Consider the following 13,079-nt stretch of genomic DNA (forward strand, 5'->3'; position numbering starts at 1 on the left):
TGGAGGTGTCAGAGAGGCTTGCTATTTTATTGCTGTACATGTCGCTGCATACTGTCGATACGGTTTCCATTCCGAATTAGAAACTTGCACGAGTTTATGGCCCCATCCAATCGCTTCGCGAGATAGTGGTGAGAAATTCTCCGAAACATGCGATCCCGAAATATCCTTTACCGTCTTTCCAAGTGAGAATCGAAATCATATCGAGTAAAAGCTCCGAAGCCCGCCAAGACTGATGGTCGTAGAGTGGTACAGCATTTAGATGATGATGAGCCACGTACCACGACCGGACCAAGAGATCCATAAGTTACACTCTCAGAATCATAGACAGTAGCTAGACCGGATTCTTAACATGATAAATGGCTCACGTCCAAGCGAGATAAGGAGATGAACAAGAGAGTCGACATCTTGAATGGAATGTTCGGCTCTCCACGAGAGAGCCTCGGACCCCGATGAGCGTCGGTCGGGAATGGCACAGAGATCAAGCCAAAATTCTCCGTACCTGTGGTAAATTGGTGCTAAAATTGATAACCCGCACACTACTTTGGCGCTACTGTGAGCTTGAAGTTGGGGCTTATGTGAACATGCTACCATCAAATGTGAAGCAAAGAATGTCTGAGATGTCGTATTGGCACGAGCAGGGGGTGAAAAACAGCTGTCTCTGACTGCTGTGAGGATCGTCAGAGATAACAGCACCAAGCTTTACGTGCCTTTTCCATTGGGATGCAGGTTATCTGCGCTGGGCCGTTGAGTTCTTGAAAGGTCGGCTGAGGATCGATAATGTTGTCCCCAGGCATGCAGTCCGAGAGCCCAACACTTGCACCGTATGCGTGTCATCAACGAATACCTCTTTGAGAGAACGAGAGGCGTGCGGGCGGCCCCGTACTCTTGTGTTGCTCCGGGAGCAAGCATGGAGCTCCGGACAAAGGTGGTGAGCTAGCGCTTGTTGGCACAGCTCAACTGGCCGCCCCCTCGTCCCGAAGGAGTAGCATAGATAGGTAGCAAGGGTATCACACCATGTACAAGTAGAGAAGCACTCGCTCTGTCTTCGCAGACCGACCTTTCGCACTCCCCTTTCCTCGTCCGCCCCTTCGTCGCCCTTCCCGTCGCTGGTCGAACTACCGTGGAACCAATTTCCCAGCAGGTCCAGACTAGCTTCTTTTCAGTTCTATGAAGGACGCATAGACTCGGACAATTGCTAATACCAGCCCCAACACACGATTAACGCACCAACACACCGACGAGGTATTTGAAGACGGCACGCCGCTGATCGCCATTCACGCGACCAGTCCCTTCTTTTTTGCTCTTTTTGTTTCTTGATACCCAAAGGTCGGAGTTCTTTTGCTCAGAACAACTGGCCTCCGAGTCCCGAGCATCTCACAGCATCGGGCCGGCATTAGCTTCTTCTTTCTCCGCACTTTCGGGCCCTGCGTTTTCAAAGTTCCACAGTTCAGATCCGTGAATGGGCCTTCCTACCACAACCATGGCGGACGCAGTGGGAGGAGCGCCAGCGGTAAATGGCAACATGACAAGTTCCTACGCCTCAAAGTTCAACTTGGCTTCACACTTCATTGGCGGCAATGAGCTCAGCCAGGCTCCCCCTTCATCAGTCAAGGATTTTGTCGCTGCACACGACGGACACACGGTCATCACCAATGTAAGCGACAGATTCCTCCAGGGACCTCCAGAGATCTCCAGAAGCCTCCAGAGGCTCCAATTGAAGCTCCCACGCATGCTGACGAGCTGCCTGTAGGTCCTGATTGCAAACAACGGTATCGCCGCCGTCAAGGAGATCAGATCCGTCCGAAGATGGGCGTACGAGACCTTTGGCGATGAGCGCGCCATTCAATTCACCGTCATGGCCACCCCTGAGGACTTGGCTGCCAACGCCGACTACATCAGAATGGCAGACAAGTACGTCGAGGTATGTAACGCCCCTTAAGACTCGAGCTCTCGGACCTGCGGAGTGGCGTGCTGACATTGGTTAACAGGTGCCTGGCGGTACCAACAACAACAACTACGCCAACGTCGAGCTCATTGTCGATGTTGCTGAGCGTATGGGCGTTCACGCCGTTTGGGCTGGATGGTGAGTCTTCCTGTGCCAATTTTCACCTCACCGAGCCACAGCTAACACATGAGCAGGGGTCACGCCTCAGAAAACCCCAAGCTGCCCGAATCGCTCGCCGCATCACCACACAAGATCGTCTTCATCGGTCCTCCTGGCTCTGCCATGAGATCGCTCGGTGACAAGATTTCCTCAACCATTGTCGCACAACACGCTGGTGTACCCTGTATCCCATGGTCAGGAGAGGGTGTCGACCAGGTCGAGGTCGACGCGAACAACATTGTCACCGTCAGAGATGAGATCTACGACAAGGGTTGCGTGCACTCCGCCGAGGAGGGTCTCGCCGCTGCTAAGAAGATTGGCTTCCCCGTCATGGTCAAGGCCTCTGAGGGTGGTGGTGGCAAGGGTATCCGCAAGGTCGACAACGAGGAGCAGTTCCCTGCCATGTACAAGGCCGCTGCCAGCGAAATTCCTGGTTCGCCCATCTTCATCATGAAGCTTGCCGGCAACGCCAGACATTTGGAAGTCCAGCTGTTGGCTGATCAGTACGGCAACAACATCTCGCTGTTCGGTCGTGACTGTTCAGTTCAGCGCAGACATCAGAAAATTATCGAGGAGGCTCCCGTCACCATTGCCGGCTCAAAGACTTTCCAACAAATGGAGAAGGCTGCTGTTTCGCTGGGTCGTTTGGTCGGTTACGTGTCTGCAGGTACCGTCGAGTACCTGTACTCGCACGCTGACGACAAGTTCTACTTCCTCGAGTTGAACCCTCGTCTTCAGGTCGAGCACCCCACCACTGAGATGGTTTCCGGCGTCAACCTTCCCGCCGCCCAGCTGCAGATTGCTATGGGTCTTCCTCTGCACCGCATTCGCGATATCCGTCTTCTCTACGGTGTTGACCCTCACACCTCCACCGAGATCGACTTCGACTTCTCCAAGGAGGGCAGCACCCTCAACCAGCGCAGACCTCAGCCCAAGGGCCACACCACTGCCTGTCGTATTACCTCCGAGGACCCTGGTGAGGGCTTCAAGCCTTCCAGCGGTACCATGCACGAGCTGAACTTCAGATCCAGCGCAAATGTCTGGGGTTACTTCTCCGTCGGTGCTGCTTCATCTATCCACAGTTTCTCCGATTCCCAGTTCGGTCACATTTTCGCCTACGGTGAGAACAGACAGGCTTCGCGTAAGCAGATGGTTGTTGCTCTTAAGGAATTGAGCATTCGTGGTGACTTCAGAACCACTGTTGAGTACCTTATCAAGCTGCTCGAGACTCCTGCCTTCGAGGACAACACCATTACCACTGGATGGCTCGACGAGCTGATTTCCAAGAAGCTCACCGCCGAGCGTCCTGACCCCATCCTGGCCGTCATCTGCGGTGCTGTTACCAAGGCTCACATCGCCAGCGACATCTGCACAACCGAATACCGTGTCAGCTTGGAGAAGGGTCAAGTTCCCTCCAAGGACGTCCTCAAGACTGTCTTCCCCATTGACTTCATCTACGACGGATCGCGTTACAAGTTCACTGTCACCCGCTCCGGCTTGGACAGCTACACACTCTTCATCAACGGCTCAAGATGTTCCGTCGGTGTGAGACCTCTTTCTGACGGTGGTCTTCTCATCCTCCTCAACGGTCGCAGTCACAACGCCTACTGGAAGGAGGAGGTTGGTGCCACTCGTCTCAGTGTCGATGGCAAGACCTGCCTACTCGAGCAGGAGAACGACCCTACTCAGCTCAGAACTCCCTCTCCTGGTAAGCTCGTCAAGTTCACCATCCAGAACGGCGAGCACGTCAAGAAGGGCCAGGCCTTTGCTGAGGTTGAAGTCATGAAGATGTACATGCCTCTAGTTGCTCAGGAGGATGGTATCGTCAACCTCATCAAGCAGCCCGGAGCCACCCTCGAGGCTGGAGATATCCTTGGTATACTCGCTCTCGACGACCCCTCCAGAGTCAAGTCAGCTCAGCCTTTCCTTGGCCAGCTTCCCGAGATGGGTCCTCCCCAGGTCTTGGGTAACAAGGCTCCCCAGCGCTTCGCCTTCCTTCACAACATTCTCCAGAGCATCATGCAAGGTTTCGACAACTCAGTCATCATGCAGGACACCCTCAAGGAGTTCATCGAGGTTCTTCGCAACCCCGAGTTGCCATATGGCGAGTGGAACGCTCAAGCATCTGCTCTCCACTCTCGTATGCCTCAAAAGCTTGATGCTCAGCTGGAACAGATTGTTGAGCGTGCCCACAGCCGCGGCTCTGAGTTCCCCAGCAAGCAGCTTCAAAAGGCTTTCGTTCGCTTCCTTGAGGAGAACGTTGCTCCCAGCGATGTTGACACTCTCCGCGCTGCTCTGGGACCCATCCTTGAGGTCATGACTAAGTTCAACGACGGCCTCAAGGGTCACGAGTTCGGTGTTATGTCTTCTCTCTTCCAGCAATACTACGATGTTGAGAGCCTCTTCGCCGCCAGACAGAACCGCGACGAGGAGGTTATCCTTGCTCTCAGAGACCAGAACAAGGACAACTTGGTCAAGGTCGTTTACACTGCTCTGTCGCACACTCGCGTCAGCTCGAAGAACAACCTCATCATCGCAATCCTGGATTACTACCGCCCCAACAAGCCTGGTGCTGGCAGTGTCGCTAAGTACTTGCGCTCTTCCCTTCGCCAGCTTGCCGAGCTCGAGTCAAGACAGACCGCCAAGGTCTCGTTGAAGGCTCGTGAGCTGCTCATCCAGTGCGCCATGCCCTCCCTCGAGGAGCGTACATCACAGATGGAGCACATTCTCCGCTCCTCTGTCCTCGAGTCTCGCTACGGTGAGGCTGGTTGGGACCACCGTGAGCCCAGCTTCGAGATCATCAAGGAGGTCGTCGACTCGAAGTACACCGTGTTCGATGTGCTTTCCCAGTTCTTCGTTCACCCCGACCCTTGGGTCTCATTGGCCGCCCTCGAGGTCTACACCCGCCGCGCTTACCGCGCCTACCAACTCAAGACCATCGAGTACGTTACCGAGAACGACACTCCTTACGTTCTGACCTGGGACTTCGCCCTTCGCAAGGTCGGCCAGTCTGAGTTCGGTCTGCCAATTGAGTCATCACACCCCTCCACCCCTGGCACTCCTGCCGGAAACGAGGGCTTCAGCCGTGTGCACTCAATCAGCGACATGAGCTACCTCAACGCCCGTACCAAGGACGAGCCCACCCGCAAGGGTGCAGTCATCCCCGTTCAGTACATTGATGAGATCGAGGAGTACCTGACCAAGGCATTGGAGGTCTTCCCTCTTGCTGGCAGCCACGGTGGCAAGCCTCGTGGCTCAAGCTCAGGCTTGATGGCCGACCTGTCTAGACAGCGCAAGCCTACTGCTCCCAAGATCGACTCAACTGATGAGCTCACTGCAGTTTGCAATGTTGCTGTCAAGGATGCCGAGTCCCTTGACGACCCCGAGATCCTTGCCCGTCTCATCCCCATCGTCAACGAGTACAAGGAGGAGCTTCTCGCGCGCCGCGTTCGTCGTTTGACATTCATCTGTGGTCACAAGGACGGCACCTACCCCGGATACTACACTTTCCGTGGTCCTGCCTATGAGGAGGACTCTAGCATTCGTCACATTGAGCCTGCTCTTGCCTTCCAGCTTGAGCTCGGACGTCTTTCCAAGTTCAACATCAAGCCCGTGTTCACTGAGAATCGCAACATCCACATCTACGAGGCCATCGGTAAGGGTGTTGAGAACGACAAGCGTTACTTCACTCGCGCTGTTGTCCGTCCCGGTCGTGTTCGTGACGACATCTCGACTGTTGAGTACATGATCTCCGAAGCCGACAGACTCATGACCGACATTCTTGATGCTCTGGAGATTATTGGTAACAACAACTCTGACTTGAACCACATCTTCATCAACTTCTCTCCTGTCTTCCCTCTTACACCCAAGGAGGTTGAGGAAGCTCTTGCTGGATTCCTTGACAGATTCGGCCGTCGTGCTTGGCGCCTCCGCGTTACTGGTGTTGAGGTTCGCATCATCTGCACCGACCCCAACACTGGCGAGGCCTACCCTGTTCGTGTTCTGATCAACAACACCTCTGGATACATCATCCAGGTTGAGTTGTACGCTGAGCGCAAGTCTGAGAAGGGCAATGAGTGGTACTTCCAGAGCATTGGTGGCAGCACCAAGATCGGCTCCATGCACCTGCGTCCCGTGTCGACCCCTTACACTACCAAGGGTGCTCTCCAGCCCAAGCGTTACAAGGCTCACATCATGGGCACTCAGTACGTCTACGACTTCCCCGAGCTGTTCAGACAAGCCATCGAGAACAGCTGGAACCAAGTCACTGCTGCCCACCCTGGTCTCAAGGAGAAGCAGCCTATCTCTGGCGAGTGCATCGAGTACAACGAGCTTGTCCTTGATGACTCGGACAACCTGGCTGAGGTCAACCGTGACCCTGGTACCAACACCATTGGTATGGTCGCATGGCTCATCACCGCCAAGACTCCCGAGTACCCCCGTGGCAGACGCTTCATCATCATCGCCAACGATATCACCTTCAAGATCGGTTCATTCGGTCCTTCAGAAGATAGATTCTTCCACAAGTGTACTGAGCTGGCCAGAAAGCTTGGTATTCCCAGAATTTACCTGTCTGCCAACTCCGGTGCCCGCATCGGTATGGCCGAGGAGCTTATCCCCCACTTCTCCGTTGCATGGAAGGACGCTGCCAGACCTGAGGCTGGCTTCGACTACCTCTACCTGACCCCCGAGAAGAAGGCTCGCTTCGAGGATGGTGAGCTCAAGCACGTCATCACCAAGGAGACCACCGTCAATGGCGAGGTCAGACATGTCATCACCACTATTGTTGGTGCTGAGGACGGTCTTGGTGTTGAGTGTTTGAAGGGCTCTGGTCTCATCGCTGGTGAGACATCCAGAGCTTATGAGGACATCTTCACCATTACCCTCGTTACTTGCCGTTCCGTTGGTATTGGTGCCTACCTTGTCCGTCTTGGTCAGCGTGCCATCCAGATTGAGGGTCAACCCATCATCCTCACTGGTGCTCCTGCCATCAACAAGCTCCTGGGTCGTGAGGTCTACACCTCCAACTTGCAGCTTGGTGGTACCCAAATCATGTACAAGAACGGTGTTTCTCACATGACTGCTGGTGACGACTTCGAGGGTGTTTCCAAGATTGTCAAGTGGATGTCATTCATCCCTGACAAGAAGAACAACCCCATCCCCATCTCGCCCTCGACCGACTCGTGGGACCGTGACATCACCTACTTCCCTCCCCAGAAGCAGCCTTACGATGTTAGATGGCTCATTCACGGTAAGCAGGAAGACGATGGCTTTGCCTCTGGTCTGTTCGACAAGGGCTCTTTCGAGGAGGCTCTTGGCGGCTGGGCTCGCACTGTCGTTGTCGGTCGTGCTCGTCTTGGTGGTATCCCCGTCGGTGTCATTGGTGTTGAGACTCGCTCTGTCGAGAACGTCATGCCCGCCGACCCTGCCAACCCTGACTCTATCGAGCAAGTCTCCAACGAGGCTGGTGGTGTTTGGTACCCCAACTCTGCCTTCAAGACCGCTCAGGCTATCAAGGACTTCAACAACGGTGAGCAATTGCCTTTGATGATTCTTGCCAACTGGAGAGGTTTCTCTGGTGGTCAGAGAGATATGTACAACGAGGTCCTCAAGTACGGTTCATACATCGTCGATGCTCTCGTCAAGTACGAGCAGCCCATCTTCGTCTACATTCCTCCCTTCGGAGAGCTTCGTGGTGGTTCATGGGTAAGCTGCAATATACACAAACACTTTAATTACAAGACACTAACATGTATCACAGGTCGTCGTCGATCCTACGATCAACCCTCAATACATGGAGATGTACGCCGACGAGGAGGCTCGTGGTGGTGTCCTCGAGCCCGAAGGTATCGTCGGTATCAAGTTCCGCAGGGAGAAGCAGCTCGAGACCATGGCTCGTCTCGACGCCACATACGGCGAGCTCAAGGCCAAGTCGGCCGACAAGTCGCTGTCAGCCGAGGAGGCCCTCGAGGTCAAGGCCAAGATGACCGAGCGCGAGAAGCTGTTGTTGCCTGTTTACATGCAGATCTCTCTGCAGTACGCCGACTTGCACGACCGTGCAGGCCGCATGAAGGCCAAGGACACTATTCGCATGCCTCTGCAATGGCAGAACGCTCGTCGCTTCTTCTACTGGCGTCTCCGCCGTCGTTTGGACGAGGAGTACGTGCTCAAGGCCATGGCTCAGTCATCATCGAAGGAGTTGGTCTCGCGCACCAAGAACCTCCAGACCCTCGAGGCCTGGTCAGGCGTGCCTCAATTCTCTACCGAGGACCAGAAGGTTGCTCAGTGGTACGAGGAGAACCGCCAAGAGATCTACTCCAAGATCGAGAACCTCAAGCAGGAGTCGATCGCCTACGACGTCGCTGCCATGTTGCGCGCCAACAAGGAGGGTGGCCTCAAGGGTATTGCCCAGATGCTCAGTATGCTGCCCGTCGAGGAGAAGGAGGAGATCCTCAAGACTTTGTCGAGCGCATAGGTGTGATGAATACGCTTTGTATATGTAAATATCCCCTCGATTGTTTCTGTTTTCACTTACAATATTTGGGAAGATGGGGATTACTGTTTACAGCATTATTTGTTAATGATTTTTCTCTATCACTTTTTTTCTCTTCGTCTCTCGTTCGAGCAGGTTCTTGCATTGTCGATTCTTTTTGATCTATCAACTCTACTCTACCCTTATACATATAAAAATAGTTAATGACGGTTCTTCAGATTGCACTTTCCCGTTGTCATCAATTCAAGTTCTCCATTGTGACTGCCGTCCTACATTTTCGTCGTGGTTTCTCCAATTGTTCGACTGGTAATGACCAGTTAAGAAGTGGCCTTGGATCTCATGGCTGACTTGCTCCTGCCTCTTGCCAAAATTTGTCACCCCAGAGTAGAGGCTGAAGCCTACCACTCCATGTCTGACAAAACCCCGACCCTCTACTGCCGGAACACAGTAGAGAGGAAGTCGCTCTGATAAACATGCCCGATAGACTCATGAGTCCCATACAGAGACAGACTTGAAGAGTCTCGAGGTCTACTAACCAGTACGACTTCCTGCCTAGTGAGAAAGCGAGAGCCCAGTTCGTGCATCCGGAACCTTCTACAGGGATTTTCCTTGTTTTTCTCAAAGCAAGTAAGCTGGATCAACGACACATTGTGCTGTTCGGTCTCGTTCTCCATAACACAACAGATTCCTACATCGAGAACCATCCACCATTGCGTCAACGCATCAAGCACAACTATCCACTCATCACAAACTCAAACAACAAAGACCATGACTACCCACGGCACATTCCAGAGCCTGCGCGCTCAGATCCTCGGTATGCATCCTGAACTTCCATCTTTTCCTTCCAGTCCTCACTTACTTACAACTCCACAGACAACTTCTCCATCACCATGCCCGAGCACCTCAAGACCAAGGTCGTGCTCGCCCACCACAACAACACCTGGTGGTGCATTGTCTACGGCAACGACAGCAAGCCTATCTGGAAGACTGGCAAGGGCTGCGAGACCCCTGAGTTGGCTTTGCGCAAGATGTTGGTCTCATCGAGTGATATGGTGTTTGACAAGTTTCAGAAGGATGGATTTGGACTTGATCCTTGAGTGAGAGAGTTAGACATGCCCCCCAAAGGTTGTGGGGAGAAGCAAGGGGCAGGAGCGAATTGTTCTTTGTGCTTGCCGATTGAGTCGGTCTGCGTCGAAATGTTCTGAAGCCCATGCGTAGAAAGGATCGTTGATGGTGGTTTCCTTGTTAGAGAAGTTCGGTCCTGATCATCTTCGACTCAGCCTTCAAGTCATCGTTTCAATTGTCCAAACATAGTTGATTCACCCCAAAGACAAAACAGCACATCTGAATGACTTCATGACCCTTTTTGACCAACAACTCATTGGAAGCAATGAATATCCTAGATCGCGTCACATATAATCGAGCAACACGCAGACAAGCAGCATGACAGACGTTCGCTACCATATCTATTTCCATCGTATGGCGACTTCGACCTTTCTTTGTAAGCTGCTGTACAGAAAATTTCCGTTTGCGGCTCACACTCAGACGTATGATGAAGCTTTGTCGATTGGAACAAAGAATCAGCACTGTTATAGTGCTCACCTCAGTAGAGAAATTTTCCATCCCTCTGTAGCTTCGTACTTACAGCCGCGCTTCTACAAGTTATTCGAAATCTCACAAAGCTTTCTCTCTACAACTGTTTCCAAACTCATTGCAGGGCAATCTCAGAATCATGTCTGACCAGGAAGCTGCCAACATCAAACTCATGCGTGTCCAGATATCAGGTATCTCCCAACACTATCTGTTCTCCAGACGCATCAGCTAATAGTCTCAAAAGACAATCTAGAGTACCTGAAGGGTAATGGTCCTTTCAAAATCTTGACCACCTATGAGTACGAAGAAGACAAATACCAAGTCATCGTTCTCGACAAGGACTCTAAAGTGATAAAGATTGACCCCCAACAGAGAGGTTACGAAACTGTGACGCAGGCTTTGCAAGATGTGCTTCGACGTACCAATTTGCAGGCGGAAGGGGAAGTTGACATGGAGCAGGATGAGAAGATGCGTTCTAGAGATCCTCCGTCAGATGAAGGTGGCAGGCCTCATGAGGCATCATTTCCTGGAGTGACTCCTGGTGGTCTGTTTGATACAAAGTCACCTGGCCATTTCGGTTTTGAGATCAACTCCCATGGCCAGAGACCGCCTCATACTCCACTTCCTGGATCAATGCCTTCTGGTGGCATGTTCAGTGCCACATCCAGCCGAGGATTGTTTGGAAACAGTACAAACACACAAGGTCAGCATACATGTGGCACAGCTGGCCAAGGTCTGTTTGCGTTTGGAACCAACAACAACGTACAAGGCCAGCCTACCCCATGCCTGCTTGGAAATATGCATCCGCAAGGTCAGCCTATAGAAGGTATGTGCGGGACCAACATGAATACACAGGGCTGGTCTACTGGACCTTGTCAGATTCCTTCGACAGGTACCCCTGGTGACTATTGCACTAACCGAGCAGCTGGTGGGCTCTCCGGGCATTGCTCATCTGGTCAAGGCTTGTTTGGAGGCAGTGGGAACGCGAGTGGGCCTTCTGGAGCTTATAACCCGCATCTCCATGTCCCAGGTCTGTCTGTCTCTCACGGTCTGTTTTCACACCCACAAGGTTGCAAAACTACCTTTACAGTGAACCTGAACGGTCTGACTGTCTCTGGTACCAATTTCAATGGACGTGGTCGGTTAGATTGTGATTCAGACTGTTCAAACAGTTTTCAGCACAACAACTGCCAGTTCGAAGACCACTATACGTGCTGTATGTACAGAAATGGGCCTCTAAGATGTCTTTGCGACGACTTCCAACAGGGATCGAACGACCAGAACAGCAATACTGTAAACAATCAATTCACCAATGTTCATCGATTCAGACCTGGACATAGAGGGCTGTGGTCAAGCTCATCTTCTCCAGCTACTACTCATGCCCATGTTGCGAAAGATTCGCTTTTCGAGGCTTCTGCACCTCGTGGTGGGCTATTTGTAACCCAGCCTGGCAGAACTACTGTAGCCACTGGTGCGCTGTTTGGACCTTCTACCCGGGACAAGCCTCCACGTCTCTTCGAGGATATTCCTATCTTCCCAGCTACACCAGGCCCTGCGACCACACCTAGAGATCGTAAAGTACTTCGTGGTGGTCTCTTCGGAGCACAGCCTGATACTTCGACCAGTGTCCCTGCACAGGAAAAATCTAGCGCTGGTCTCTTTGGTCAGTACACTGCTGTGCCTGGCGCGTTCACAGATTCACCTGCTCCCGAAGGTTACAAGCCTTCCCTCTTCAGTGGCCCTAGCCCTGATATTGAAGCTACTGCAGACCCCAAGACTCCAGAACCCGAGGCAATCGGACCTCGCATTGACGCTCGTGGAATATCGTTATTCGGATCTGGATCTGCGAATACCACATTCAATGATACTAGACTAGGCAAACCTTCTGAGTCCGAGAGTAAACCTGCAGATTTTTACAAGAGAGCTCATTTCGCTGCGACAGTGGAAGATGCGAGTTCTCTTTCGGAGACCGAGAAGAGCAACGACAGCGGAAACAAAAAGTCGAAGGGCAAAGCTGTAAGCAAGCCTCGCTCGACAGAACCCGTTACCACCAAGAAGAGAGTAAGCCCAGAACCAACCACTCCTGCCTCCGCTCCTGCTGCTAAGAAAGAAGCAGCATCGAGCGGAGGTACTCTCATGGGTTCTCGATGGGCTGAGGTCGCTAAACACGCTGGCCGTATTTCTACTGTCACTGAAGCTGATGGCAAATCTTCTGGCGGAGTTCCTGAACTTTCTCGTGTTGGTGCCGTCATGAGAGCTGCAGCAGAACAATCGGCAAGTGTTCCAGATGATCCAAGATCTATGTTTGCTTCAAAGGCTGCATCTTCTGGAGTCAGCATACCTGAGTCAATTGCTACGCAGCGGTCTCCTGCTCCAGCTTCTTTGTTTGGTTCTACGCCAGGTTCCACATTTGCTCCAGCTCCAGCACCCGCACCTGGACCCACTGCTGCCGGTTCTGCACAAGCTCCGAGCTCGTTCGCTCCAAGTCCATTTGCACCAGGCTCAGTTGCTCCCCGTCTATCCGCTCCAGGCGCGCCTTCCTCTGGTGAACCTTCAGTAAGTCCCATTGTTGTACCGGTGAATGAGCCTGTGAAAGAGTCTGCAGAGAGGTCTCTAAAAGAGCCTGTGAAAGAAGCTGCGAAGGAGTCCGCTGCGGCTGAGAAGAAGAAAGTCAAGACAGGAGGTCTCTTTGACTCGAAGTATGCGTCTTGATCACTTCCAGAAGGCGCCGGCAACCTTTGTCTAAACTTTTGTCTTCGTTCGTTTTGTTGTACAGTGTTTCCATCGATGAAGATTCATGGGTTCACCGTGTACATGAAAAATCTGTTCTTGTGGTATTATCTGTCTTCGTATAGCAGTATTATCATCGTACCCTTTTCTTGTAGCCAT

The 13,079-nt window shown here is 52.6% G+C and overlaps 3 protein-coding genes across 3 annotated transcripts; all 3 read left to right on the forward strand.

Moving 5' to 3' along the window:
* Window positions 1-1,480: 1,480 nt before the first annotated feature.
* Window positions 1,481-8,579, forward strand: M437DRAFT_63455 (acetyl-CoA carboxylase acc1; the record flags this gene model as incomplete). Its single annotated transcript, XM_041024256.1, has 5 exons — window positions 1,481-1,654; window positions 1,751-1,921; window positions 1,989-2,083; window positions 2,140-7,810; window positions 7,866-8,579. 5 exons carry the CDS (start codon window positions 1,481-1,483, stop codon window positions 8,577-8,579), a joined length of 6,825 nt encoding a protein of 2,274 aa, XP_040882941.1.
* A 786-nt stretch (window positions 8,580-9,365) lies between these two features.
* On the forward strand, window positions 9,366-9,694 carry M437DRAFT_81764 (uncharacterized protein; the record flags this gene model as incomplete). Its single annotated transcript, XM_041027615.1, has 2 exons — window positions 9,366-9,411; window positions 9,471-9,694. The coding sequence occupies 2 exons, from the start codon at window positions 9,366-9,368 to the stop codon at window positions 9,692-9,694; spliced, it is 270 nt and encodes an 89-aa protein (XP_040882942.1).
* A 635-nt stretch (window positions 9,695-10,329) lies between these two features.
* Window positions 10,330-12,902, forward strand: M437DRAFT_81765 (uncharacterized protein; the record flags this gene model as incomplete). The annotated part of the gene is made up of 4 exons (XM_041027616.1): window positions 10,330-10,381; window positions 10,435-11,307; window positions 11,363-11,406; window positions 11,457-12,902. The coding sequence occupies 4 exons, from the start codon at window positions 10,330-10,332 to the stop codon at window positions 12,900-12,902; spliced, it is 2,415 nt and encodes an 804-aa protein (XP_040882943.1).
* Window positions 12,903-13,079: the final 177 nt, after the last annotated feature.

The sequence above is a fragment of the Aureobasidium melanogenum genome, assembly GCF_000721775.1.
Source record: "Aureobasidium melanogenum CBS 110374 unplaced genomic scaffold scaffold_3, whole genome shotgun sequence".
Lineage (NCBI taxonomy): Eukaryota > Fungi > Ascomycota > Dothideomycetes > Dothideales > Saccotheciaceae > Aureobasidium > Aureobasidium melanogenum.